Source organism: Zonotrichia leucophrys, chromosome 1 (genome assembly GCF_028769735.1).
Source record: "Zonotrichia leucophrys gambelii isolate GWCS_2022_RI chromosome 1, RI_Zleu_2.0, whole genome shotgun sequence".
Lineage (NCBI taxonomy): Eukaryota > Metazoa > Chordata > Aves > Passeriformes > Passerellidae > Zonotrichia > Zonotrichia leucophrys.
The window spans coordinates 81,757,575-81,783,985 of NC_088169.1; the positions used below are offsets into that span (position 1 = coordinate 81,757,575).

General features: G+C 37.1%; 1 protein-coding gene across 10 annotated transcripts in view; it reads left to right on the plus strand.

The window, feature by feature from the left end:
- The window catches only part of GRM5 (glutamate metabotropic receptor 5), a 244,548-nt gene extending 219,217 nt beyond the window's left edge, over positions 1–25,331 (plus strand). For 9 of the 10 annotated variants that reach the window (XM_064719218.1, XM_064719227.1, XM_064719256.1 and 6 more), the window contains 2 exons: positions 8,663–8,761; positions 17,928–25,331. In XM_064719218.1, the coding sequence (XP_064575288.1) occupies positions 8,663–8,761; positions 17,928–18,750 (922 nt within the window). In that variant the 3' untranslated portion in view covers positions 18,751–25,331. The remainder of the gene's footprint in view (positions 1–8,662; positions 8,762–17,927) is intronic. The other variant, XM_064719284.1, reaches the window with a different exon arrangement.
- The last annotated feature ends 1,080 nt before the right edge of the window (positions 25,332–26,411 follow it).

The window sequence follows — 26,411 nt, forward strand, 5'->3', positions numbered from 1 at the left end:
TGATAGTACTGACAGCTTTCATCAGGACTGAGGATCCTTTGTCCTAGTGAGCCAAACTCACCTGTATTTCATTAGGGGAATCACACTTTTTTTCTTATACAAACCATCATCACTTTGTTTTATCTTACTACACTTAAACAAAGATGCTCACACATCCACTCCAGAATCAGGTTTCTTCCCCCCAAACACTACAATGCCACATCACATCAGAAAATTCCATCAGATGCCTAGGCTCACATGTTGTTAATTGCCATTCAATTTCTCCTATGAAGAAAACATGATAAGCAAGGTAGATTTTTTCCCATTGAATTGGATTCAGTCCTGGACCACCAGTGTCTATAGTTAGTGTATAATTAAACATCAGGCAATCCCAAACTGTGCCATAATGAAATATTTGGGAAACAGGTGTCTGGCAGCACAATGCATGCTCTGTTTCTAGAAGGAAACTGCTGGTTTTCTCCCTTCCCTATCCTATTTTCCTGTTTATGATTGACTATATATATATTGTTACAGCTCTAACAGGAGCTATTTTGGACCAAAAAATAAGAAAATATGCTTGTATCAGTCTAGAAGCTGCCATTCATAGTTAGAAATATTCCAGTTTAAGTATTATATAATGCGTCTGCACACCATATTTCAGCACCAAAATCTTGGGGTGAGCTTTTTCAGAAGTCTGAATTTAAGTTTCTCAAAAAGTCCATTCTTTTTTTCCATAAGAATTTCTTAAAGCAATATTTCTAATATTGAATATGAATGAAATCCATATAAAGTACTGAAAAAGACCAAAAGAATTGAAAATGTGAAAACTTCAAGGTTTCACTACTAGTATGGTGCATTATGAAGAAAATCCTGGGAAGACACTGATTTTCCAGACAAATGGGAAACCCCATCAGAATAAAATTCTGCCGCTGTTGCACACATCATGCCAAGGTCCCCAAGATGCGTCCCATACAATTCCCACGATCCAGATATCAATTTTTCACTGGCTGAAAGCCACATATATGAATAAGCAGATAGATTTGAAGTCATGGCCATCGAGCCATGATCAAATCTTTTTAGAGTATGTGTGTGTATTATCAGCATGAGGATTTCAAATGTAAATGGGAAAGATTCAAATTTCCTATGCCTCAACAACTTGCCTGAGATGTGAAACATGCCTGCTGTTTGATACAGAGCTTTTAATCCTGTAAAGAACATGGAGTACAAGAAAAACTACGAGATTTTTGTGGTGAGCTGGAGCTGGTTCTTATTCCTCATGTGCAGACCCACTGAGAAAGACACTGATCCTGAGTTTCTGCCACAGCACATTCTATTGAGACACATTTTTATAGTGCAAGTGCCAATTTTTTCTTCATATATATGCAGCGTGAACAATTTCTCTGACACATTTTGAACCATGATAAAAGAACACCACACCTCACCTCCAAACTAATTTTTAAAAACTTTTTGTTTACCAGACTTCTCCAGGACACAGCCTATAGGTTCATACTCAAAATTTTCATAATCAAAAGTCTGAGATACTCCTGGTGATCTGATTGGTCATACAGTACCCTAAGACTAACATTCCAAGAGGTCCATTGCCTGGCAAATCACAACTTTCCTAAACTCTAGACTAACAATCACATTTTTCATAAAAGTTCTCAGTTTCTGTGGGCAGTTGAACTGACTGAAACATGGAAAACATGAAACTAAATATAGAAAAAGTTGTAAAACCACAAGACTGAGCTCAAAACTAGTGCATATCTAGTGCATAACTGCTGTATGGAGTAATATCAGCAGCTTGTAATATAAGACATCATGGGTTGCTTTCCTACTGGAACTTGGTGGAGCCATTCTGTCTTGCATAAAATAAACCCTGTTTGAAAAAGAAAAAAGAAAAAAGCATTGGGAAAAAAAAAATAATTACTTTCTACCCTGGTGAAAAGTAAAATGATTGTTAATGTCATTGAGTGTCAGAGGAGAGGTCCCAGCCCACCTGTCTTATACCCATCAGGCTGTTATAATAGCTTTACAGTAAAAGCTGTTATAACATCAGACTCTTATAATAGCTTTACAGTAAAAGAGCTTTCCAGTTCCAGTTTTATTTCACCATGGAAAAAAAAAAAGACCTGGGGGACATTATTTAAAATCCTGAAGTTTTATAGACTAAAGAAGTAATTTAGAGGTGATTTTTAGTGTTGCTAAACAGCCCTTGTATGTACAGAGAATTAATTGGGAGATTATCAGAGAATGTGAACTGGGAGAACTAATGCTTAAGTTACGTTCTAGAAATGATTGGCACCACCTTTCAACTACTAACAGTGGTAACAGTGACCACCTTTTAGCCATTGCCCACCTCAATGCAATAAATCCTTTTGGAAACTGGAAAGTAGAAAAGCTGTTCAAAACAGGACCTCATATTACTGTAGGGCAAAATATGTCACAGAAAAATCATTGTGCACCAAAAAATAAGTTAATTTCTCCAGATGCTCTTTAATGGGACCCTTGATTACAAATTGCCCAAAAGTGGTCAGATGTCTCTGTATTATGAGTTTATAGTCAAAAAATGAGGGCTAAGCTTCTTACATGACTTCATGTAATTAGAGCAGATAACAATTTACATGAGGTGAAGGTTTGGCCCAACAGGTGTTGTTCTTATCTAAAAAAAGAAAATCCAGGCGTAGTGATACAAGATACTATTTGTTTGCTTCATAGCCTTGCTAAAATTGAATTTTGATGCATGCAGGGTAAAAAAAATTGACTCTTCAGAGAAAGTCATTATCCTTTTGATGGATTAGTCTGCATTTATTAATGAATCAGTTCCCGAATGGATCATTTGGAGCTATTTTAATCTAATATGCTACAAAAATTTAGATTGAGAGATTACTGAATGATTTGAGTCCTTCACTTTTCCCTAAATAATTTAGTCTTAGTATCTTTTCGGACAAGCTTGATACTGTGATTGATTAAACTTCAAATACTCTGAAATGGCTGAAGAATATTTTATAAAACTCAGTGAAAGGTATTACTGAAAGCTTTTGATAAATTGCTTCTAAAACATTCCATCTGTGTAATAAATTTATACTCTTGAATGACCTGATTACAATGATTTTTGTGTACAGTGCTAGTGCTGTTGTTTTGAATTTTCCCCTCAAATTTAATTAAAATATTGATTGATGTATTGATTGGTTGATTGATTGATTGATATCATTTTTTAGCTGCATTAACTGAGCATATGTCTTCAAGCCTAATATTTGGCATTATTTATATTATTAAGACACTGTTACCATCATTTTGAAGCAAATATAATGGCTGAAGTCTGCAAATTAAATGACATTGGGAACAGTTCCTTGCCTACTGTTACCCACATATGCTTTACGTTGCAAAATGAAATCTTACTACCGCACTACAAAAAAGAAAATGAAGGAACAGTGAAGACAGGACCAAAAAGTTCATATATTTATTTGGGGAAAGGAAGAATTTCTATTTTTTAATAGCAGTGTTTCTCCTTTTTACATTTTTTTTTTAATCTTCAAGCCTGTCTCCCAAAATTCTGGATACAAATAAAGGCCACCATAGGCTATATCACCACTGTCCTTGTCACACATGCTGCAGAGCACCCAGAGAAGCCACACAGGAGGTCTCATGTTCATTAGCATGCACAATGTAGGTCCTGTCTACCAGGTTTGCCTACCCAAGGAACTTCTGCTTCTTTCTACAGCAAACTTTGATAAAAACTGGCATTGCAATTGATTTGATGCACTGTAATTAATCTGATAAACAAAAGGCTGGGACATGCTCCCTCCTCCTTCCAAGGTCCCCCAAGTCATGAAGCAGTCTGCCTCTGTGGGAGCACCCGTATGAATCACAATGAATGGTATTTCTACTTGTATCCTGAATGCTGATGTGGACTAATGGAAGGGATGGTGTTTCATCTGGCTGAGAGCTGTATTTGATGACAAACACCTTTTCATGACTGTGACTGAAATTTAAGGCAGATGTCTGCTAAAATATATAATCATTACATATGTTTATTATATATAGCAATTTTAATCTGCCATAGTTTTGACTATAGCATTATATATTGAACATTTATATAGGTAAGACTCTACTGTATGAAAATCCTGTACAATGGTTTGTCCAATATTTCAGAAAAAACTTTCTGGAACAAGGGAGTTAAACAGACTGGAAATATATTGCTATCAGTCTAATCTTCCCTTGAGCCAGTGTAATGCTTTGTATTTCACTCCAACAAAAATGTCATTTTAATTCCCTAGCTGCAATTACATATGATTGCTTAATCAGAATAAGATTTAAAAAAAATATTATGCTGCACTTGAAAAAAAAAATTGTAAATTTGGATCTAAAGCACTTTTACTTGCTGATTTTGCTAATAAGCAAGTAATGTTTATATGTTGGGTTTTTTTAAATGAAAAAAGTGTCATGCTTAATAATATGCATTTTATTTTAGCCATTACAAAAATGGAGAAATTTCACACATTAAACAGAGACTCTTTAAAAATATCCAGTGCAATATGCTGCAATTTCAAGATAGCATGACCAATCTCACAGAATCAATTCTCTAGAACACAGTATGTTTGTAGATCAAAGCAACCCCTAAAGTAAAAACACTGAATATTTTTCAAATTCCATTCTTTAGCATTTATGCAGAAATCTTTAAACATATTATCTAATCTAAAGACTGGCTTTAACTCTGCTGCTAGGAAACTTAAGTACTTCATCATTTCTTAATTTCAAGACTAAGGAATATTGCAGGTGAAATATACTGCTTGTATATAAGTTAACAGTGTCAAGCACTTATTGGGTGCTCAATAATCAATGGCACTTCTGCATGGCAGTATGAGATTGCATTTGAAATAGGGATTTATGACTCATCTCCATCTCCAACACAATAAATTACATTTGATTTGCATTTTAAAAATCTAAAGACACCCTGAGATATCTTCAGTTAGTTAAACTTTTTACTGAAAAAGAGGAAAAAAATCCCCTGATATCAAAGAGTAAAAACCAGTTTATAATTGGTCATATTCTTTTTTCAGAGAACAGATTGCTAGAAAAAAACAATTTTTGGTATTACAGACTCTTGTCTTTTGATAAATCTCTCACTGTGTGTGTAGTGTAGTGTGAGCATTTTAACAGAACCTGTGCATTACCATCCACATTCTATCCATAGATTATTTTTAAATTATGTATTTGACCAAGCTACTGACAAGTGCAGGCTATGGTACAACTTCTAGGTCTCCCCTGACACCATCCTGCAGACAGAGGATGTGCAGCCATGTGAAATGTGCTGCTGATCAAGGTATCCAACACCTTCTGCATGGAAACTGGGAAAGAGCAGAAGTACGAGGGACCATGAACAAAGATGGGTCTCACATGAAGTCAAGACCACCAGGATACCAGCACCTGGATCTACTGTGCAGGCATAATCTAAAAAAAGCCTATATCTAGAAATTTGTCAGCACTTGTCAACTTTTCCTGTCAGCACAGGAAAAAGAAAAAGAAAATAAAAAAGAAAAATTGTAGGACTCTACACATACATAAAAGCTGATTTATACAGATTTTAGTGAATCACTATTGATCTCATTAAGGATTCAGGATGATGATACCCACATTCCCCTTTTGTTTCCCATAGAATCCCTTAATATTGGTCCACAAGTGGAGTTTTATTGGAAGGTGAAGAAGGCCAGAGAAACGCCTTCAAACCTGAGCAGTCTCATTGGTGCTTCCTACCATGTATCAAATGTACATTGACTTCCCTAAAAACCAAGGCAGTGTAGTCATGGTGTCTCATCCCAGGAGTTTCCTTCCCTCTAATGAGGCTCTCTGGAGAGAGCAGAGCACTGTTGTGTAAGATAGAGTGATGTGACCAAGCATTTGGCAAATGGATAAGCTCTGCAGTGACTGAGTTATTGGGAATTGCTTCCCAAATTTCCTGTCACTGATCAACACTTATAAAACATATTAGTATTTATCATTAAATATTTTCCTTAAGAAAACTTGCTCCTGCACCAAAAAAAAAAGACACAGATCACCATTTCCACCAAAAGACACCTAAAGATGACCCAAAACATTTTAAATCCTATAACAGAATTTAGTTGCTGCCCTTCTGCACAGAATCAAAGTCTTCTATCTTTTTTCTAGCCAATATATAGTCCTGGAATTGGAGAAAATGAAAAAGTAAATTGGTTCTTGTGAATACTGCTCACACTGTACTGTTTTATGACTCTTCCAAAATACCCAATTACTTTTCACATTAGTAGTTCTTATGTCAGCTGCAAAGAAATGCCTGAGGGTTTTCCCTCTCAACAGATTTGCTCTTTTGAAGCAATCCTTGGTTTCAACAACCTGGAAGGGGATATTTTTCTAATGCAAGATGTTCTGAGCCAAAGTAATTTCCTGTGTCTGCTCTGAGAGCTGAAAAAATTTTATGCAGAATCTTTGGTGTACCTTTTCAGAATCGTCTCTCAAAGAATTTTGGAACTTCAAGTTAGAAGCACTTTGCACACCCCTAGGATTGATTGGAGTTTGGTCACTGTTTTCATAATTCCATGAATTTAGCACTGACTGAATGGCAGCGTAGCAGTTACTATGGCTCAAGGCTCTGAGGTTTTATGAGGCAACATGTTATTTCTGGTGGTAGAATTTGCTTTTGAGTGGATGGATAAACTTGAGAGATTCATAACAGTGTCTCTGCTGATTTTCATGATAGTGAAAATTTTGCTAATGTGAAATGGACAGTTGTGGAGGTTTATTTATATGATTCACATCCATTCTAAACTGGGGCTCTTCAGAATGGGATTACCAAGAACATTTATTTACCTCTTGTTCCTTTTTGTTGGATAGTTTCTAGAATCTTGCTTCTCGTGAGTATATAATCTCCCAGTTTTTCCTAGTTTCAATTTTTTCCCTATGCTATGCTAGACAAAATATCTTTTTTGGTTATTTACTCTAAACATAACTGTATTTCCATCCTGCTCTTCTTATATTCTACTTTCTTTGATGTCTAACACCTTCACTTCAAGTTCATTTCCTTTTTTTTTCCTGTGAAGTTTCTGCGCATTCTTTTCTTTCTTCTCTTTTTCTCTGGCTATCCCAATTAATTTTGTATAATCCGGTTTGACTTCATTTGTATTTTTCAGTAAATTTATCTACTCTCTAAACCCATCCAATTTTTCTCCGCTCTAGGAATTGGTTTCCATTTAGCACGTGTGTCCTGTGCGAGCTTCGTGCCTAACTGGGAGCACTACACATACCAAACTCCAGATGGTCTTAAACCCTTGGTAGCCAGTCTGCAAAATTGCTGTTGTTCTCCTTTCAGTAAGGTTATAATTTGTAAACCAAAGGACTTTGCACTTATACACCTCATTTTGCTGTCTCTGATTCACTCTCAGATTCACTAAGCCTCTTCATTAGTGATTTATTCAATATACTCTGTATCTGAGGGTCTACTACATCTAGTATTTAGTTCACTGCATCCAGTATTTAGTTCACTTTCTCTGTACTCAGGTTATTTGTCCTTTGCAGGGTAATTCTCTTCAAGGTACTTTTGTTATCTAGATCAGATAAATGAATGAGCAACAGAAAAGTTCATTATTCTGTGATTTTAACAGTGTTAAATGCACAAGCTTCCCCATGGACGTATGTTAAAACCCCACAGTGCAGCTCATAGGATTTGAGGGTGTTATATCACTGTTTCTTTGAGAAGACATATGCAGGTACTTTGCCCAAATTTTTCTTAAAGGGCCTAAATAGGTATTTCAACACCTAGCACAAGAATTTGTACAATTCGGGTGAAGTTCACTGCTGGGAGGAGAGGCTATATGAAACCTCTACATTACTCACACCCCAACTGAGTGTTCAGAAAGTAAACAATGACCAGGTCTTATCTTGTATCACATCCATAAATTAATTAGATGATCAAGTATTAAGCTGTTTATCCCAATGATTTTTTTCATCGAAGTGTAAGGTCTGGTACATAAAATACACATAGTACTGCACTGGGTGGGCTCTAGGTTTGGGATTGATCTCACTTGACTTTACATCTAGATCTCAGCAAGTCATCTAACATCAATTTGTTGCCAGTGGAGAGAGGAAGTCCCATTCACAACATGAACTGTGAGCCCACACCAATTTTACCAAACCAGCTCACTACACTGATGTTTGCTTTGAAAAGTGAAACACGCCATGTATTACAGAGATGTAGGAGCAGGGAAATAAGTTATGGTTGAGAACATGGACACCAGCTGATTTCCCACTGATTGTTAAGTTTGCTTCCTTTAAACTGTTTCTCTCTAAGGAGATTTTTTCTCTTTTTGGTCTATTTTCTCTGTTTTGGTCTAACTCCAAAAAATATTACAGTGTTAGCATGCTATTTATTCTGTAAAACTATTTGGCTCCTCCTATATAGATATATAGATATATATAGAGAGATATATATAAAGAAAACGGTGAGCACCCATCCGACATAATCCTGTTAGTTTTAACACTGGTCTGGGATTTTATGCAGTTATTCCACCACTCCCCCAGCTGCTTTGCACTCTTCTCTACCACTGCCACAGTAACATTCATGTGCATGGCCCTTTGCATAGCAGCTGACAAAGAAAGCCGAGCACACAATCACTTCTCTCTGTTTGCTCCTGTTGTTGTCGTGATTTATTAGGTACAAAGGCAGGAGACTGGCCCCTCCACACAAGTCGGAAATAGAGTGTTTCACCCCAAAAGGGAGTATGGGGAATGGTGGGCGAGCTACAATGACCAGGTAAGCAAAGAGCAAGTGGCCTTAGGTCAGTGTGGTATGTCTGTGAACAGAAGAAGCAGCCTTGGATAATTCCAGGCTAGATCTTCTGTCTGTAATTCCTGTGTATCCCATAAAGTATGTTTAGAAAAGAAAAAAAAGAAAAAAAAAAAAAGAAAACATGTTGCCACTGCTGATTTATGTGTTCCATCTGATTACAAAAAACCCTGCGCCGTGTTCATTCCAGTGATCTGAACCACATGTCCTGTGTGATGTTGTTGAAATATAGTGCTTTGGGGAGGAGAAATCTTACACCTCACTCATTAAGCCACTTGGGCAGATAAAAAGAAGCAGAATTTAAACCTGGAGTAAGGGTAGGTCCACTTCATTTTAGGGGTTACGTTAAGTCTAACCAAAAGAACTTTTTAAAAGGGCAGAGACAAACTGATTGATAAAAAACATATTCAATATGAAATAGTTGGTTCTTCTCAATCAAAATATCTCATGGAAAAGTGCTGAGTTTTACAGTTATTTTAAGGAAAGGTTTCAAAGTAATTTTAAGTACAGTCAGAAGCATCTTTTTAATAACTCTCTCAATTTAATTAATATACTTATTTTTGCTTTGTTGTCAATATATTTTGCATGACATTAAGCAATGCCACAATTTAATGAATATCAAATACTGGATTTTCCTCAATGTTACTAGGATTAACTGCTTTAGTATGGCCATTTTGATGTTTTTCCTCTTGAATTACTTCATACTACATAATTCTGTGCAATACTTTGAGATTTCAGCAATTCTTCTCATTTTGAGTCCAGCCAGATTTCCAAAACTTGAGCTCTCCCATGGGACAGAATTTTCATTTATCCATATATGTCCTTTCATAAATATATAAGCACATACATGCCAAAGATGGTTACACATCTTTCATGAAACAATGTTTTTAAGAAGCATTGTGTCATTGTGTTACGTCCTACTAAGCATAAGAACCATTTTACCATTTATTAAAAGACCTGCTCATTCCTTGTCAAGCCTTGTAGGATATTTAGAAATGTAACGGTAGAACACAGGGTGACCAGATTGTACCATCACTTTTCCCAAGTGTTATATCCCTTGGGAAATTTTATCATTGCATCAGGGAGACACTTGCACAGAGTTATGTCTCCCGTGGGTACAGCATTCACACACATACATAGGGCCATCAATACCCACATCACACAGCACACACCTGAGGGCTCCTGCAGTTAAAATACCATCAGAAGCCTTGATTGCTGAGTGTTGCACACAAAGTATATTTTTTGTCAACTGGAGTGGTTTCTTGTCTATGTGTCATCTGGAATTTTTTTTCTTACATTGGATTGCCTTCAGAAATAATTATTCTTCATTTAAAAGCTATCTGAAATCACTATATGATGGAACCTTGAAGAGGGGAAAAGTACATGCAATTGTCAGACAACTTGTCAGTATATTGTTGTACAGTATTCAGCTCTGTTTTACCTGGCCATATATACACATTTGAAAAACTTCTTTTTTATATCTTCACAGTGAAGAATCTGTTTGCATTCCAGAGTGTAATCGATCTGAGTCAAGTAGAGAGGAGAAAAAGGTTCCTGTTAAAGAGGATGCCCTAACAGTCAGAAAGACTAGAAACTGTCAGTCTAATAGTTCCACAGCAAGACTGTCAGCTGCAAGACCTACTCAAACAGTTAAGAACACCTGCTGCTTAATAGAGAGTGCAATCGCATCTGATGGCTGTGTCTCCAGCCACAATGTCCTGGCCAATGGTCCTTGTCCAATTTTGTGAGCTCAGCAGAGTTGCCCTTGAACAGCCTGGGAATCTCCCAGACAGAACTCAGACATTTCAGAAAGTAGGTACATTCTCACACCCCAATAGGTATCAGACCAGTGCTAGAAGCCACTGAGATGAAGAGCAGATGGAAAAAGACATACAGGGGTCTGAACATTTGTGAATGATTAAAAAAAATCATCATCTCATGGGACAAAAAGGTCTCATGATACTGACCACTTACAGTCTTCCAGTCTAAATAATGTCATGCAATTCATACTGGGCAGTGTTGTTCAGCTCACATCCTCAAACACCTCGTGCAATGTTATATTTGTATTCCAGCCCTAGTGTGGACATTTTCCACCTCTGGGCCTAACTATCCCTTTATATTAGTATTACAAGTGGCTTTGGATGTCACAAGATGAAAAATGACACACAAATAGAAGTAGTGGGTACTTTATGTGTTGCCTTGAAAGGCTGTTTCTAATTAGGGAAGTTACAACCTCCTGCATCACCTGTGAGAATCATTCACACATATATGATAAAATCAATTATAGGAATGAGTTCTTTTATGAAGCTTTCAAAGCAGCCATCACATCAGTTCTTTTGCATTTCCTGCATAATATATACATTTTTTATTTGATTGAATGCAATGAATAAGAAACTGTTTAATAACTCACAGGAGTAACTTTCCTGCTGATATGTCCCATGCATAAAAATACTTCTGTAATTATTTATTAGACATGCCAAACATGTAAAATTCCTCCAATTGCATGCTCTTTGCAGAAGATAGAAGTCAAATCAACTCTTGACTTTGGAGATACACTGGGAGAGTTTTTTTTTTCATTGGTCTATTGGTTGGTTTGTTGGTTGGTTTTTTGTTTGTGTTGCGTGTGGGTGTTGTGTTTCTTTTTTTTTTTTGTGCACTGCTTTTACACTTGATTTCAGTGTCAGGTAATGTGATGGTTTCTATTTTTCCCAATTCCCACTTCATACCTTTAACAATGAAAACAATGAAAAATCAGATTGACCAATAAATGCTGAAAACACCTTAAAGCATGTTCTGCTTTGAGTGGAACTCAGGAAGAGTAGCTCAGAGCTCAAGAGGTGTCATTGTCTTCTCTCCATCCTGTGAATAAAATGCTCCAGTGTAGCAGAAGTGCTCAGAGACACTTGAAAAGGCATTTTTCAGACGAAAAGCATAACACAACTCTAGTTACCTAATTAACAATAGCAATGAGGTCATGGTAGTAGAGAAAAGATACATCTCATACCAGGATAATTTTTGTATTTTGAGTAATGATCACTGATGTACTTGAAATGTTTTATTCAAATACCAGACCCTCCATTTCCCAATCTAACCAGGCAGGCTGCTGAAGCAGTTACCAGAATCAGCATCACTGGTGGCTGCACTGGGAGGTCACTGACAAAGGTTTCGTACATCAACTCTCTCTCACTTTGTAGTTTCTTTCATACTTACATATTAAGTAAGTATGTACATATTAAGTACATTAAAGTACATATTAAGTCACTCATAGAAATGTCAGATTTTCATGAGGAAAGGAGGATAATCAATATATTATGATTTTTAGAGTAATACAAATAATTGTTCTTGCTGTTCAAAACAGAAAACTACTCTGAAAAATAATTGCAAATCGTTGTTTATTTCTAGAGCTCAGGGCATGACAAAACTATTTTTTTCCCTGTATTGTTCCTCTTTTCTGTTTTGTTGTCATTTATTTCCACAGAAAAAGCAGTATGAGATTAATTTAAACTAAATAACTTGAGTGATATATCACTAGCTGGTTATTTGTTTGTGGCAGAATCATCTTTTACCCAGGGAAACAATTACATAGGCATGTCGAAGTTTTCTTAAAAGCTTTTTAAAATTAGAAGAATAGCAACAAAATAAAACATTACAGTGGTAGAATTTACCTAATTTAGAACATCTTTGGTTCTGCATCAAGTTATCCAGGTTGTTCTATATTTCTGGGAGAAACTATGACGTGCTTCTTCATAGTTGTATACTGACGTTCACCACTTCATTTCAGTGTTTTTAGCATGTTGCAAGGCACTTGCATTCTCCCAGGGATGAAGAATTTGGGTCACTACAAGCAAAAGAAATAATGATGTGAGATTGCAAGAGACAAGATGAAAGAAAATGCATATTTACCCCTACTTGAATTCATCATGGGCACACACACATAAGCATACCATCCCTTATGAAGAATAAAGTTTTAATTAAGTCTGCTGATAGCACACAAATCCTTTTCAGGCAGAATGATTATATCATTGAGTCCTTAATAAGGACTGAGCAGAGGAGTCTAAAAGGAGAACAGGTTCTAACTATTTACTTTGAATAATAAGTGTTCTCTATGGCAGAAAGTTATATGTGCTGAGCCAAGTACAGAAGTTTATCCTGCTTATCACTGCCAGTTGCTTCTGGGGATAACACGGGAAGAGTTCACCCTTAAAGATGCAAGAAATCTGCACAGTGTCAGAACTACACCTTAATTGCAACACTTCAGCCATTGAAACATCGGGGCACAAATTTGCTACCAATTTTAGCTCCATAAAATTTAGACCAGTGTTCTAAAATATGAAATTCCATTCATGGACTTAAAAAACTTCAGAATTTGGAATCTTTCCTTGTTGTAATCACATGAGGACAGGTTGCTAACATATCATACATGTCTCCATCAAGTTATTGTCCAGTGTGTGTTTGCAGTTGTACCATTTCAAATTTGGAGTTAGATACCCATATAAGTATGCCACAGAGACTAAAAATTCCCTTACATTTTTATGGTTCCACTTATATTTTGGTCTCCACTATGCAGCTATGCATTCTGGCCTTTCTTAAAAAATAATTAATTCCACCACTTTAAACTGATTTTCCTAGTTCAGTGAAAGATATTGAGAGAAGAAGTCACTTATTTTCAAATTGCACAGTTTTCAGTAACTGTCCCCAGTACTGGTCCCTAGGCATTCAGCACCAGAATTAACTTTAGCATCTCCGGTTAATTAACGAGAATGGCTCCCTTGTTAAAATATGAGAGTTTTCAGCTGCTGTGTCTGTAAATTATTCTTCCCGTTTTTCATTTCTTCTGCATTTTGAAGTACCTTACAAAACAAATTTGCTTCACTAGCACCTGGCTAAAGAAACACTTGTGGCAGACCTATGCACCATCTGATAAATAATCATACAACAGAGGAAGAAAATACTGCAACAAAAGTTCTACTACCTCAACAAAAACAAAAGACCAAGTGACCCATTCTAGACAGTTTAAAAACATTAGTAAAGGGAGGGGAATTTTTTTTTTCACACCTAAGTGTATAAAAAGCAGTTAATAGCTCTCATGAACAGAAAAAATCCTTAAAGACAAAACTCAAGTGTCTCTAAAGAGATTCAATAGGAGAAAAAAATTAGAAACAAAATTAATTGCTATTCTGTCATCAAGTGGACAACGGTAGAAGAAATATTTGAAATATCAGCTACTTCAAAGTTTCTCATTTATTCTAATTTAGTTTCTTGTACATATTATGTAAGTCTAGAAGGCAGAGAAAAAGCCAGTCTATCAAAATCAAAGCAGCTTTTAGTAAAGACAATGGAGAAAAAATTACTGTCTGGTTCTCAGGAAATCTCTCTTGTGCATAAATCTGAACCTAATTAACCTATAAAAAAAGAAATTAAAAGCAAAAATAAATGTTCTGCAAAAGGCATTGTTAAATAAAAAATCTGAACATTTTGGTATCACTGGTTGAAGTTTGCTCCATTCTCCTCTGCTCTATTCAGTGCAATGTGCCAGCAGAAGGACTGGCAGAGCAGAAGAATGGGATAGAAAAATTTGTATTCACCCAAACTTTGTAGTGAAATTCCTTTGGGAGTTCAAAAGTTTAATTCTTCTGTTTTCAAATGATGGAGCCAACATTTGTTTAAAAGAAAAATCTAAAATTTCACTATCCTAAAGCTTCCCATCATTGAAGAGTCAAGGCAGAGCTGGGCATAGTAAATGTAAGCAATTCCATTCCTAGATATCCTATTCTATGTCTGTGATCTATCTTTATTTCTCTATTTTTAAGTTGTGAACATTGCGTGGTTTCCAGTTAACTTGACAGAGTACCAATCAATATGCAGTTAGAGCAGGATCTTAAAGTATTATCACAGCAATTTATCCTCAACCCACTTGCATGGCAATATAAGAAAACAAGAGGTGATCCTTTCACAGAGGCAAAAAATGATGCACAATTCAGTCCAGTGTTGACTTCCTAGTAAGAAGGTGCAGCATGATAAAACATAGGATACATTTCTAGCACAGAAGTTCTTTAGGAATAGAGTACACTCCTTACTGAAAAATTATAGAATCAAAAAGGTTGGAAAAGACCTCCAAGATCATCAAGAGCAACTGTAAACCCAACATCACTGTGTTCACCACCAAACCATTTTCCCAAATGCAAACATATTTTGAAAAGTTCCAGGGATGCTGATTCTGTCACTTCCTTGCGCAGCCCATTCCAATGCCCCACCACCTGTTCAGTGGATGGTATTTGTGTCCTATTCATTTTGTAATATCAAGGGGTTTGCAGTGAATAATGGTCAAGTCTTTCAGACTTTTGCACAAAATTTGCGTTAAACAGCCATCAGGTCTCCTTCACAGCCCTAGGATCCACATGAGAGCCACATGCAGAGATAACTCTCGGGCAGAGTACAAAAGTGTGAGTGTATCAGCCAAGACTGACCCAAACCCAAACTGAGATTTAGGGAGGCTGGTGACTTGCACCACAGAAGATTTAACTGTTCACTATCTTTCCCAATGGTTCAGTGCAATCTCAGATTTCATTCTTTCCCTTTCTCCAGGTTCTTCAGCCTCATATCCCTCCTTAATTATTGTCTCTTTAACTGTGACCTGGGAGGGAGTAGCATGTTGCTTTCCTAAATCCTTACAATCTGGTCTTCAGGCCATGAAAATATTTATATTTAGTACACTTTTAAATATTTAGTACAATTTTAAAAGGGTTTGAACATCCTGTACTAAGTCGGTGCTTGAAGTCAGGAGGGGTGCTGGAATACACCACTTTCTTTGGGCAAGCATTTCTATTTGCATTGACTAATCCTTCATATTAATGGCATTTATTTCACCCCTGTGGCAGGCAGGCCTGTCACAGGTCCTTCTAAGACCTCACCAGGAGGACATTCAGGACTGGATCTGCATCCTCTCTGTCTTCCTGATCAAAGTTACAAGTGTCAGATCATTCTCCCTCCTGGTCCAGGTCAAAGACAGCAGCAGATGGGACAAGGTTTCATGGTCACATAGCAGAACTAGAGGCAAGATCTCATCTGCCAAACAATCTAAATTCTCCTCCTGCTGCTGTCACTGAGATCCCACTGAGTTCAAGACTCAGCGTGACCAGTGAGCCAGGGGTCTCAAACAGCTCTCAACACCCACAGAGTATGTGTTACAAGGAAACAAGTGCATGGTCCTCAGAAGGAACAATTTCATTCTGCAAGACATCGGTGCCATCTCCTGCTCAGTCCAGAACTGGACTCCCAGAGATTCAAAGAGTCAAAGCGAGCAGTGCTACAGAACAGAGTTTGCTTTTCCTTCTTGCTCTGACTGGAGTACAGCAGAAGGAAGGGATTGTCTGAACAGCAAGTTACAAACCACCAGATGTTTTGCCTGGTATTTTGGGGGTAGGGCCTAACAGACAGCTTCCAAGACACAAATATCATCCTGGTGACCATTGCAGCAAAGGGGGGAATCCATATGTACTTCTACAGCTCCTTTCCCAGTCCTCCCTCTCCTAAGGTACCCATTGTTTTACATTGTGTTTGTCTTCTGGATTCTGTCATGCTTCTTTTGAAGGAGAAATCTGTTGATATATGTTGTGTTACATGATCCATCGTAATTCCATGTAACGTAATCACAAATGTGAACCTACCAGGAGGTTTTGTTTTACACTCAGCATGCAACTTTTTTTTAGATGGCCAGAAGAACTATTAAATGGATAGTTTGAGGGAAGCCTCCACATGAAGGCCAGTATAAAGTCACCTGTATTTAGTAAAGTATGTGCTTTGCAAACTATTATGCTGCAGGCTAACATGTGAGGATATCTTTTGAAGACTTAAAAAACAAACAAAAACCAAATTTGCAGTAGTCTGCCAGGGTCTCCAGTGTTGTCTTTTCATAAATCCTAAATGGCTATAGCAAATGTTTTGGAAACCAAAGTGAATTGTCTGAAGTTTTGATGCATTTTATATATAAATCATGTTTATTTGTATGTGTGGACTGTTTTTCCTGTTGACATCATTTCAGAGTCATTGTCTGTTTCAGCTAAGAAATATTTCTAATATCTTCCTTATTTCCAAGAACTATATGTTAATGTATGTGCAAACACCAGTTCATCAGACTGAGGAAGATGTAGAAGGAAATACTGTGTGTTTGTAAGGGCCACAGCTGGCTTTTCTTAGGTATCAAGAAGAGACAAATAAGCAATTTTGAAAAAGAGTATGATGGGATCTGAAGAGAATTTACCTTAAGAGGACTAATTTTGCAGAAAAATGGAGCAAAATGTTTATTGCTGTCCCCAAACTCATGTTACCACGAGGAGCTTGTATAGCTTGTCTGGTATTTCTTTCCTACTAGGAACATAGTTTAATTCTCTCAGCTGGCCTGCAATTTGAAAAAAATAATTTCTTTTATTTGGTGGCAGGTATCTTGCCAAGTACCTTGATGAAGAAGTTGTTGTCCATTACCTACAACCAGTATAGTCCCTTTCTGTGTGTTGCTCCAATGTTTTCAAATAGCGGGACAAAACCAGATTTTTTGCCAGTTTAACAGATTAAACTTCTTCATCTCCCAGTCTACAATCCCTGCCCCATACCATGAATCCATGTTTAGAACACTATACCAAGCTCCTTACCACTGAAAGCTCCCAGGCCAGCCCACACACCTGCCCCTGCACTCTAGCCAGTCCGAGTCTCTCACTCACTCTCTTCAAGTGTTTAATTCTTCCTTACTCCTCTCTGCATCCCTCAGTCCCACAGGCCCTCTTCCTGATACCAGACCAACAGAAGGGAAGCCATCCAGTTGCTCTCTCCCCCAGCATGGACACTGCCTATGTCCCAAGGGCCTCAACAGAGGGGCCAGCAGTGGCCATGAACTAGCACAGGACAGGTGGTGGCTGGGGGCACAAATGGCCTCTGAAATGAGCTGACATGCTGCTTGTTTTCTTCGAACATACAGGTATAAATGATAGATATATTGCAATAAATAGATATAGATGAAGTTACAGTCAGCTTTATAGTGAATATAAACTCTGAAATACCATCTACCCTTGATACAGGTATAGCAATGAAATTTTTAACTTTGTAGCAAGTTACCATCTTATCTCATTTTTGTTTACAGCTCTAATGGGAAATCGGTTTCCTGGGCCCAGAACGAGAAAAGCAGCCGTGGAGCACACCTTTGGCAGCGGTTGTCAGTCCACATTAACAAAAAAGAGAACCCCAACCAAACTGCAGTGATCAAGCCTTTTTCTAAAAGCACAGATAGTAGCCGGCACAGTAGCAGCGCTACATTTCCCGAGGCTAGTGCCAAAACGCTTTACGACGTTTCGGAAGCCGAAGAGCAATACCCAGCTCAGTACCAACCACAGACTCCCTCACCAATCAGCACTTTGAGCCACAGAACTGCCTCTGTCAGTCGAACAGAAGACGAAGCCCCCACCTTCCAGTCAGAACCTCCTCAGCGAAGCAGCTCCTCTCAAGGCTCCATCATGGAGCAGATCAGCAGCGTTGTTACTCGCTTCACAGCCAATATCAGTGAGCTGAACTCTATGATGCTTTCAACATCTACTCCAGGGACAGCGGGCGCTGCTCCTCTCTGCTCTTCCTACCTGATTCCACGGGAAATCCAGCTCCCTACAACAATGACCACACTTGCAGAGATCCAACCACTTCCTGCCATTGAAGTCAATGGCTCTTCACAGGCTGCTCGGAAACCTTCAAATGAAAGCATCAAAGAAGGCACTTCAGAGACCCCAACAGCCAAGCAAGACCTGGAGGAATTGGTGGCTTTAACTCCTCCTTCTCCTTTTAGAGACTCCATTGATTCTGGAAGTGCATCTCCCAGCTCTCCAGCTTCTGAATCAGCTCTCTGTATCCCGTCCTCCCCCAAATATGACACACTCCTCATCAGAGATTATACTCAAAGTTCTTCTTCGCTGTGAATGTAGTTCACGAAGAGGTTGGAGCTCAACAACTACAAGCAAGTAGTCAGGGGACAGCCAAGTCTTCAAGATCTCCAGTGTTTACACAGACAGAGTGAGAGGCATTGGGTCATCTTGTGAGGAATGGAAGGGAAGAAGAGGAATCACCTGAGAGGCGGAAACATCAGATTAATTATGCTGATTTAAAGACAAAATGACTCTTGGCAGATTATCGTGGCCTTAAAAAAACATGGGCTTTTCAGAAACACTGAATCTATTTTTGAGGGCTTATAAGGAGTCTGTTAATCCAGTTACATACCAAGTGCTTTGCTTTAGTATTACAATGAACTGTGTGTACAATATAGGGGACAGGGGGGAACTAGATTGTAAACAACTGTACAATGGTTTGTTTGTTTACTCTGATCCCTTGCCCAGAAGTGAACCTTGATCTTTTATCAAGAATAGAAGACCAAACATTGAATGTACATTTTCTAACAGACTCAAATCTGGGACCAACATGTCAAGCTTTCTCTCTTTTTTTTTTCTATGAAGATCACAAAAAGCAGTAATGTATGTTACTACAAAACCTTTCACGGAAGAATATTGTGTCTGTGATACGTTACACGTGGATAACACTAAGCTGAGGCTTTGCAGTGAGTGACTGCAATATGGAGGGCTTTACAAGTGACTTCTCAACCTACGCATTTGTTTATGAAATTCTCTTCTATCAGTATCTAATTTCAATTTGTTATCATTGGATTCACCTTCACAACAACAAAACCCAAGGAAGATCTCCTGACTATTTCACCATGTTGCCAACTAATATTGAAGTAGCAAAAAATATTTTCTGGAGTACTGTTTTGTAATTCCCTTACCAGGGCAAGTTGTTGAGATGAATATTCTCTTTCTAGCAGCACTACCAAGCTACATTACAGCTGCACTCCCTAGAAAAATTAACACATTTTTATGGACATCCTCATGATAATGTTACCAGTTAAAATACTTATTCAGACTCCCATCTTTGCTTGTAACAAACAGGTAAACACCCTAAGGATTTTCTCCATCCTTTGAATGACAGAATTCTAGGATACCAATTTGGATTATGACAAATGCTAACTATCAGTGGGAAAGGTTGTCATAATCTTAATTAATATACACATATATATGGAAAAAAACCCTGTGTCAAAGTCTGCTTAGAGGTGATTAAGCTACTCTTTATTAAGCAACAATTTTAAAATTTGTTTTGCTGCTGATCCCTTGCAGCTATGAACAGTGACAAAAAAATACATTCAAAGCAATACAGAGTAATGGTTAAAACAAAGAAGACCTAATGAGATATGAACAAATAGAATCTTTGTTTCTTAGCAACTCACAGAAGAAACAAGGGGATTCCTCAAATTTTTTTTCCTATATCAAAGTAGTACAGTTTAGTGCACTTCATACTGTCACAGCACTTTTTTAATACAGGCAGGGAAGAGTTTTAAAGTTTGAATAGTAGCTAAATAATTTTTGATAGGTGTAGTTACATAGAACTTGTAAGTCAGACCCTAAACGCACACTGTATTTGCTCTCTTCTTCATGACATAGCTGTCCTCAGGTGCCAAACTTTTATGGGTTTGTTTTATTTTATTGAAGGATAGCATGAAGTGATGAGTAATGTACTTCAATTCAAAGTTGAGTTGATGTAGCCTTATATAGAAGACAGCCTCAAGGAAGGGAGCCTTGAAATAAGGCTGCTGTATTTTATTTTCAAAACCTTTAGATCTTGTTTCTTCGAAAATAACAAATATTTTGTAATCAAAATTCATACCTCCTTTTTCTCCCCCATGTTCAAAATCGCTATTTGATCAAACAAGTAAAAGATGAAAGCACATTCACATATTTTAGCAAAGAGCATTTTCTATTCCTTTGGGATGCTTGTTTCACTATTATGCTTTGTGCCCCAATTTGCTGCTCAACAACATTTAAAAATGAAAAGTAATAGATGACTGAATCCAGACCAGCACCTCACAGAGGTACTCTGGTGACTCTAGAGTCAGGCAATGTTATCCAATTGCAGTCTGGGCATGCTTGTCTTGTCAGGTACAGTCATTTATCAGCTTTGCCTATAGCATGAACAGGCAGCTCACAAAACAGCTCTACTCCAGAAGGCAGATCCCTACACTAAGGCATGACTGAAGGTCCTTGTTGCCCATATGCAGTTCTTGCATCCTCGCATGACTGATCAGCACAGACTCAGCTCTGTGCAGCTGCACAGTTCCCAGACTAGAGCTCAGTTTTGCCCTCTTGGTTCACAGTACTAGCATGTCTCATCATTCCTTAGCTGTTCATGTCATCAGGAGAAAGCATCTTCTGTCACAGGTTACAACCCACATTTAAGAGAAAAGCATGTCCAAACAGTCTGTGATACAACCATTCTTATTAGGGGTGTTTAGACCACTTAAATGTTGTTCATGGAAGACTTATATGATAATATTTGTCTCCCATCAGTGCAATATTGTTCTAATATAGAGTGTACTGAGATAACTAATGTGAATTTCGAAAGGATTCTATTACTACCTGTTCTCTTATACTTCAAACTATTGACCAATATTCTTACAAGAACATCCTCCACCTCGAACCTTCCCTAGAATTTCAGATCCCCTTTAGTCTTTTCTTATGGTGGTGGACAATTAATAGAATTGTATTACTGCTAAAATCTGTGGGTTTCACTGCACTGTGAAATAATCAACAGTGGAAATAAGGATTATAGGACAAATATAAAATATTTCCTTAAATAAAAAACTAGTAAAAAGGAGTGAAAAATTGAAACTGTCAAGCTCAACATAAATATACCTCTTCTGCTCTCAAACTGCACCACAGCTATTGCTCAGAGCTTCCTGACGATGGTCATGTGTACTGTCATGACAATTTGGGTGGAGATGCCCCCTGTGCCCTGAATGCACGTTTTAAGAGCCTAAAACCTAATGCTGTGCAACCAAAATTTTAAACACTTTTGTTCACTCTCCCTTTTGGAGGAGTCATGTATCTTTTGCGTATCTATCTGCTGCAGCAGACATTTTAGTGACACAAGGAGCTATGGATGGACCCTGCTGAGGTAGTATCCTCTAGGAGTCAGTCTATTTTTATTAAAAGATGGACAACCTTAGAGGCATTTAAGGAAGGCAGAATCTGCTTTAATTGTGCAGACTGGAGCCCATCAATGTAATTATTTATCACATGTTTGAATTCCAACAAAGGGACGAAAGGTTTTGTGGAGAAGAAGGCAAAAACGGTGTAATGTCTGTAGTAATAATCCAAATGAGCCCAGTGGGAGATTTGCAAGACTGGAAAGTTCCTTGGGAGAAGCCAGTGGGTTTGACATAAGAGAAAAAAAATTATGTAGACAGACATCATGACTTCATTATGCTGTTTGTATGCTAATCTTTAGGACATTAAGCTAGAGTGGCAAGGGTTTTCAGACATAAATGCAAAAGTTACAATAATGAACACTTTTCAATCTAACTAAAGAATGTGCAAGTACCAGCTGAATGGCTTGAAATTTGCCTTCCAATATAGTGCTGCTGACACAAAGAAAATTAAAGGATTTGAAACTACTGTCATTCTTGACCACATGGACCTCAAAAAAAATCTCTTATTTCTTTTGTGCTTGAGGCCAGCCCTAAAGAGTGATGGTGTAATCACCTTTGGATCTATGCTTTTGAATAAAGTGAGCCATTCTCAGGCCATTTGGAAAGAAGCCTTTGCAATACTGAAGAACTGTGTTTTTAAATTGTCTCTGAAGAATGATTGCATGACTTTGAAGATGTGCTTCCTTGTACTTCTATCTGAACATTTGGTGCCTAGACTCATGCAGATACCTTAGACCAGAGATTTTTAGACCACAGTCCACAAATCACTTGTTTATATTTCATGAAACCTGGTCAATCACAAGGTGCTGGCTTCTTCCTTTGATTTCCAGCTACAAAAGTGAGATAGAAACTAAATGCTAATTCAAAAACCATTATAAGCTCCAAAAGCAAAAGCAAAAAAAAAAAAAAAGGTATATTAGTTTTCTTGGATGTTTATTCAGTTGCTGTGTCTGTAAAAGGAAAACTTGTGTTAAAAACTGAGAGAATAAGCTATCAAAAGAGAGTAAATGGGAAGCCCAATCCATGACTCTCGCACTGGATGATTGTGGAGTTTCCCCTCAAATGTTTTCTTTAGTGTGCAAGACCAAACTGAAAGACTGCATAGCTGTGGGTGTAATTTCTGTAAAGAAAAGTGTGCAACCTTGTTGTTCTTCTTAATACATCAGTTATGAGGTGAGAGGATAAAAGATGACAGTAACAGACAGCACAAAAAAGAGTTGGTTCCTTAGGGAAATCAGAGTGCTATGCTCAGGATTAACAATGTGACCACAAATTTTCTATTGTATTGGAGACCAGTGTCAGGTCTGGTTTGGCTGACCCCAAAAAAGAGACTTTGGAGCCTAAAGTTAGGATTTCAGTAGAATTTAATACCTGCATTTTAAACTCAATTTTAAAACAACTATTCAAATGACAGCTTTCTCCAGCATCTAGCATAGTATGTCTGTGTATGCTCAGAACTAACCTGATCATCACACATCTAAGGATCTTTGTACCTTATTCATGTTAAAATCCATCAAGGATGCAGAAAAATACATGAGAGTACACAGAATGCACCGTACAATCTCCTGGCTAGAAAGTGCTCCAATGACTCAGTGGTGAGTTTTTATTCATTTCCCCAAGGTATTTTCACAGGGCAGGAACAAATTCAAGAGTATTGCAGTGGAAAAGGAACGGTGCAACCTGATAAGACAGACATTGAATAAAACTAGAGATCATATATGACCATTTAATATAAAATATTTTAAAATTTCTGGAGCAGAAATAAACTATTTTAACTCTGAAGAAGCAGAGGCAACTTTTTGTCTGTGCTACATACTGGCTAAAGAAAAAGTTAAATGCTTCCTTGTCCTTTTTGTGACAGGAGGGAAGGATGTGCCCTTACATTACTTCTTATCTGCAGAAATGTTGTCTTCTATCTGGAGATCTCAGACCCCAACATAGAAAGGAGAAATTGAATCTTATTGGATAGGCAAAGGAATTAAACTTGAATAGCTTATTCTTTGAGCATGAAGAAAAAGGGAATTATTTCATTTTCCTCCATTCTTCTACAAAGGTGACCTTTTACAAAGGTGATCTGGCCCATCTTTGAAACAAAATATATAGATGTCTCCATAAATTGATCCCAGAGGAAAATTAGCATTTTCTGCACATTGCATTTGCATACTGGCTCAAATAGAGTATTCCTAGACATCTCTTTCCTTGTTGTGTTGCTTTCTTGGGCACTAACTCTTCTCACAAATTCCACAGGAAGACTAGATATTTAACAAAAGGTCCTGATCTCCACACTAGAGCAAAAAGCTATGTATTACACAGAATAATTTTAAGTCCTGAAGTCCTTAAACTATTTGGGTTAATGGAATAATTCCAGATTAATATCCATATAAAGATAATCAAAGTTGTATAGTGGCCGCTGAAGTCCAGATTTGACTATTTGTTCTGCAGAGAATTATGACAGGATATTCTTCCCACTCTCTTTTGAATCAAACAGCAGATGGATTTTACTAGATTCATTCCTGAAGTTAGGCTTGGTGAATGTGTCCTTCCTACCATTCATACTCTATCTGGTATCCCAGTGGGTCATCCTCTAACTAAACATGTTAAGGGATGTGAGTGAACATGTCCAAAAATACCCAATACAATTTTCTGGCAGTTTAATGAAACTCCAAAAATGCAGTCAATACTCTCCATGAACAAGAAAATCATTAATCTACTACCCATTTCACTTAATCTAGTAAAGACTTATGTTGAATTACCTGAATTCTTTTTTTTTTCTGTGATGGTTTATTATTTTATCCTTAGTTCAAATATCTCCAATTGCCACCAACAATTTTTTACTGTGAAAAGGAAAGGAGAGTGAAGCATATGCCAGTGAAGCATAAAGGTAAGTAAAAAATTCATCTGGGTGATGAACTGGTGTATATGGCTGGTTTTGTCTAACCTGAGCAATGACAGTATTGACAAACAATAAATATTAAGTCACTCCAATCTGCCAAATGGGAACAAATATACTATGTATATTACATGTACTAATAGGATTATATGGCAGCTGCTGGTGGTATTTGTAATTAGAAATCTATATAGAATATAGATGTTTTAGAGAGATGGTGCCAATTCCAAAAGATTTATGTGGGCTACAAGTGCTTGTAATTATTTTTTTTAATTTGCTAATAACTTATGAAGAACTGGTTTCAAACATTCTGTGACCGTTTGTTCTTTTTTATGTTGTTGCTGCTTATACTATTAAAACATAGAGAATGTAAAGTTATTATTTTGATGTGAACTGAAAAACATTTTTCATAAAATTTAACATTTTTATCAGCTTTGGTTTGCTTTCTACCTGTACAAATGTAATTTATTTTAGCATTGAAGAATACACTTGCTTGTTTCTCAATTGTCTACATCATGTTATAGTTGGTGTTTATGTAGAGTCAGGTACTTTTTGAACAGTATTAAAAAGAATCTGTGATATGACTGAAAACTGGAATTTTTTTTTCTCCAGAACACTTACAGCTATGTTTTCAGTGCATTTTTCTACAAACCAGGTATGCCTATACACAAACCCTTGAATTACAATCTCTCTCTTTTACTCCTCCCTCTCTTGCTTTAAAGGATTAAGTTAACATTAATGGTATCATAGTTACATAACATTCTAGTATAGTTTGTCTTTTGATGCACACACAATCTCATTGATGAGGCATATATAGATTTGAGAGAAAAGAGTAAAATAATCCAGACTTGATCGACAGAAAACAAAGCTCTTCCACTTGGAATCATATACCAAAACTTTATTTTTATAGATGTCCTAAGAAGCTACTTTACTCCTGCAATTGTAGATTCACATCTAATCTTGAACTGCAGAAAAATATCAGAGGAAATTTTTTATGTCCTTTAACATTTGGTTTCTAGAGTTCTGCCTTTTTGACCACTAGGAATAAATGTCTTTTCTCACGTCTGGCTACATTCTGTTTCCAGCCCATAGATTTTGCTATCTTCTCTGCTACATGCTAAAAAAAACCAACCCCCCAAAATAAAAAAACAAACAAACAAAAAACCACAACAAAGTCACTACTCAATAAATCCTGATCCATACAGAAAAGCAACTTAAAAACCCTCCCCAAAACCAAATCAAACTAAACCAAAAAAACAACCAAACAAAATAACAACAAATAAACCCCACAGAACAAAACCAACTTTCTAGTTTGGAAATCCTCTCCCTTCCATTCCAAAATCTGGGGTTTGTAATAGTCTTTATATTCTTACATAGACTGGCATGAATTTGGAATAATTATACTGCAGCTCTCAGATAAAAGCCAATCATACACATTATTTTCTAAACACATCTCTAGAGATACTGCTGAGTCAGTTTATTTGCTGTTGACAAATTAAGTTGACTAATTCATAACACAATGGTAGGTAAAATGCCCAACTCCAGCTAGAAACCAATGTGAATTCATATAATGTCTTTGAACCACCTAAAACTCTACATTCCAAAGTTAATTCCTTCAGTGTAGAAATCCATAGCAATTAATTCAGCAAAATCTACAGTTTTGT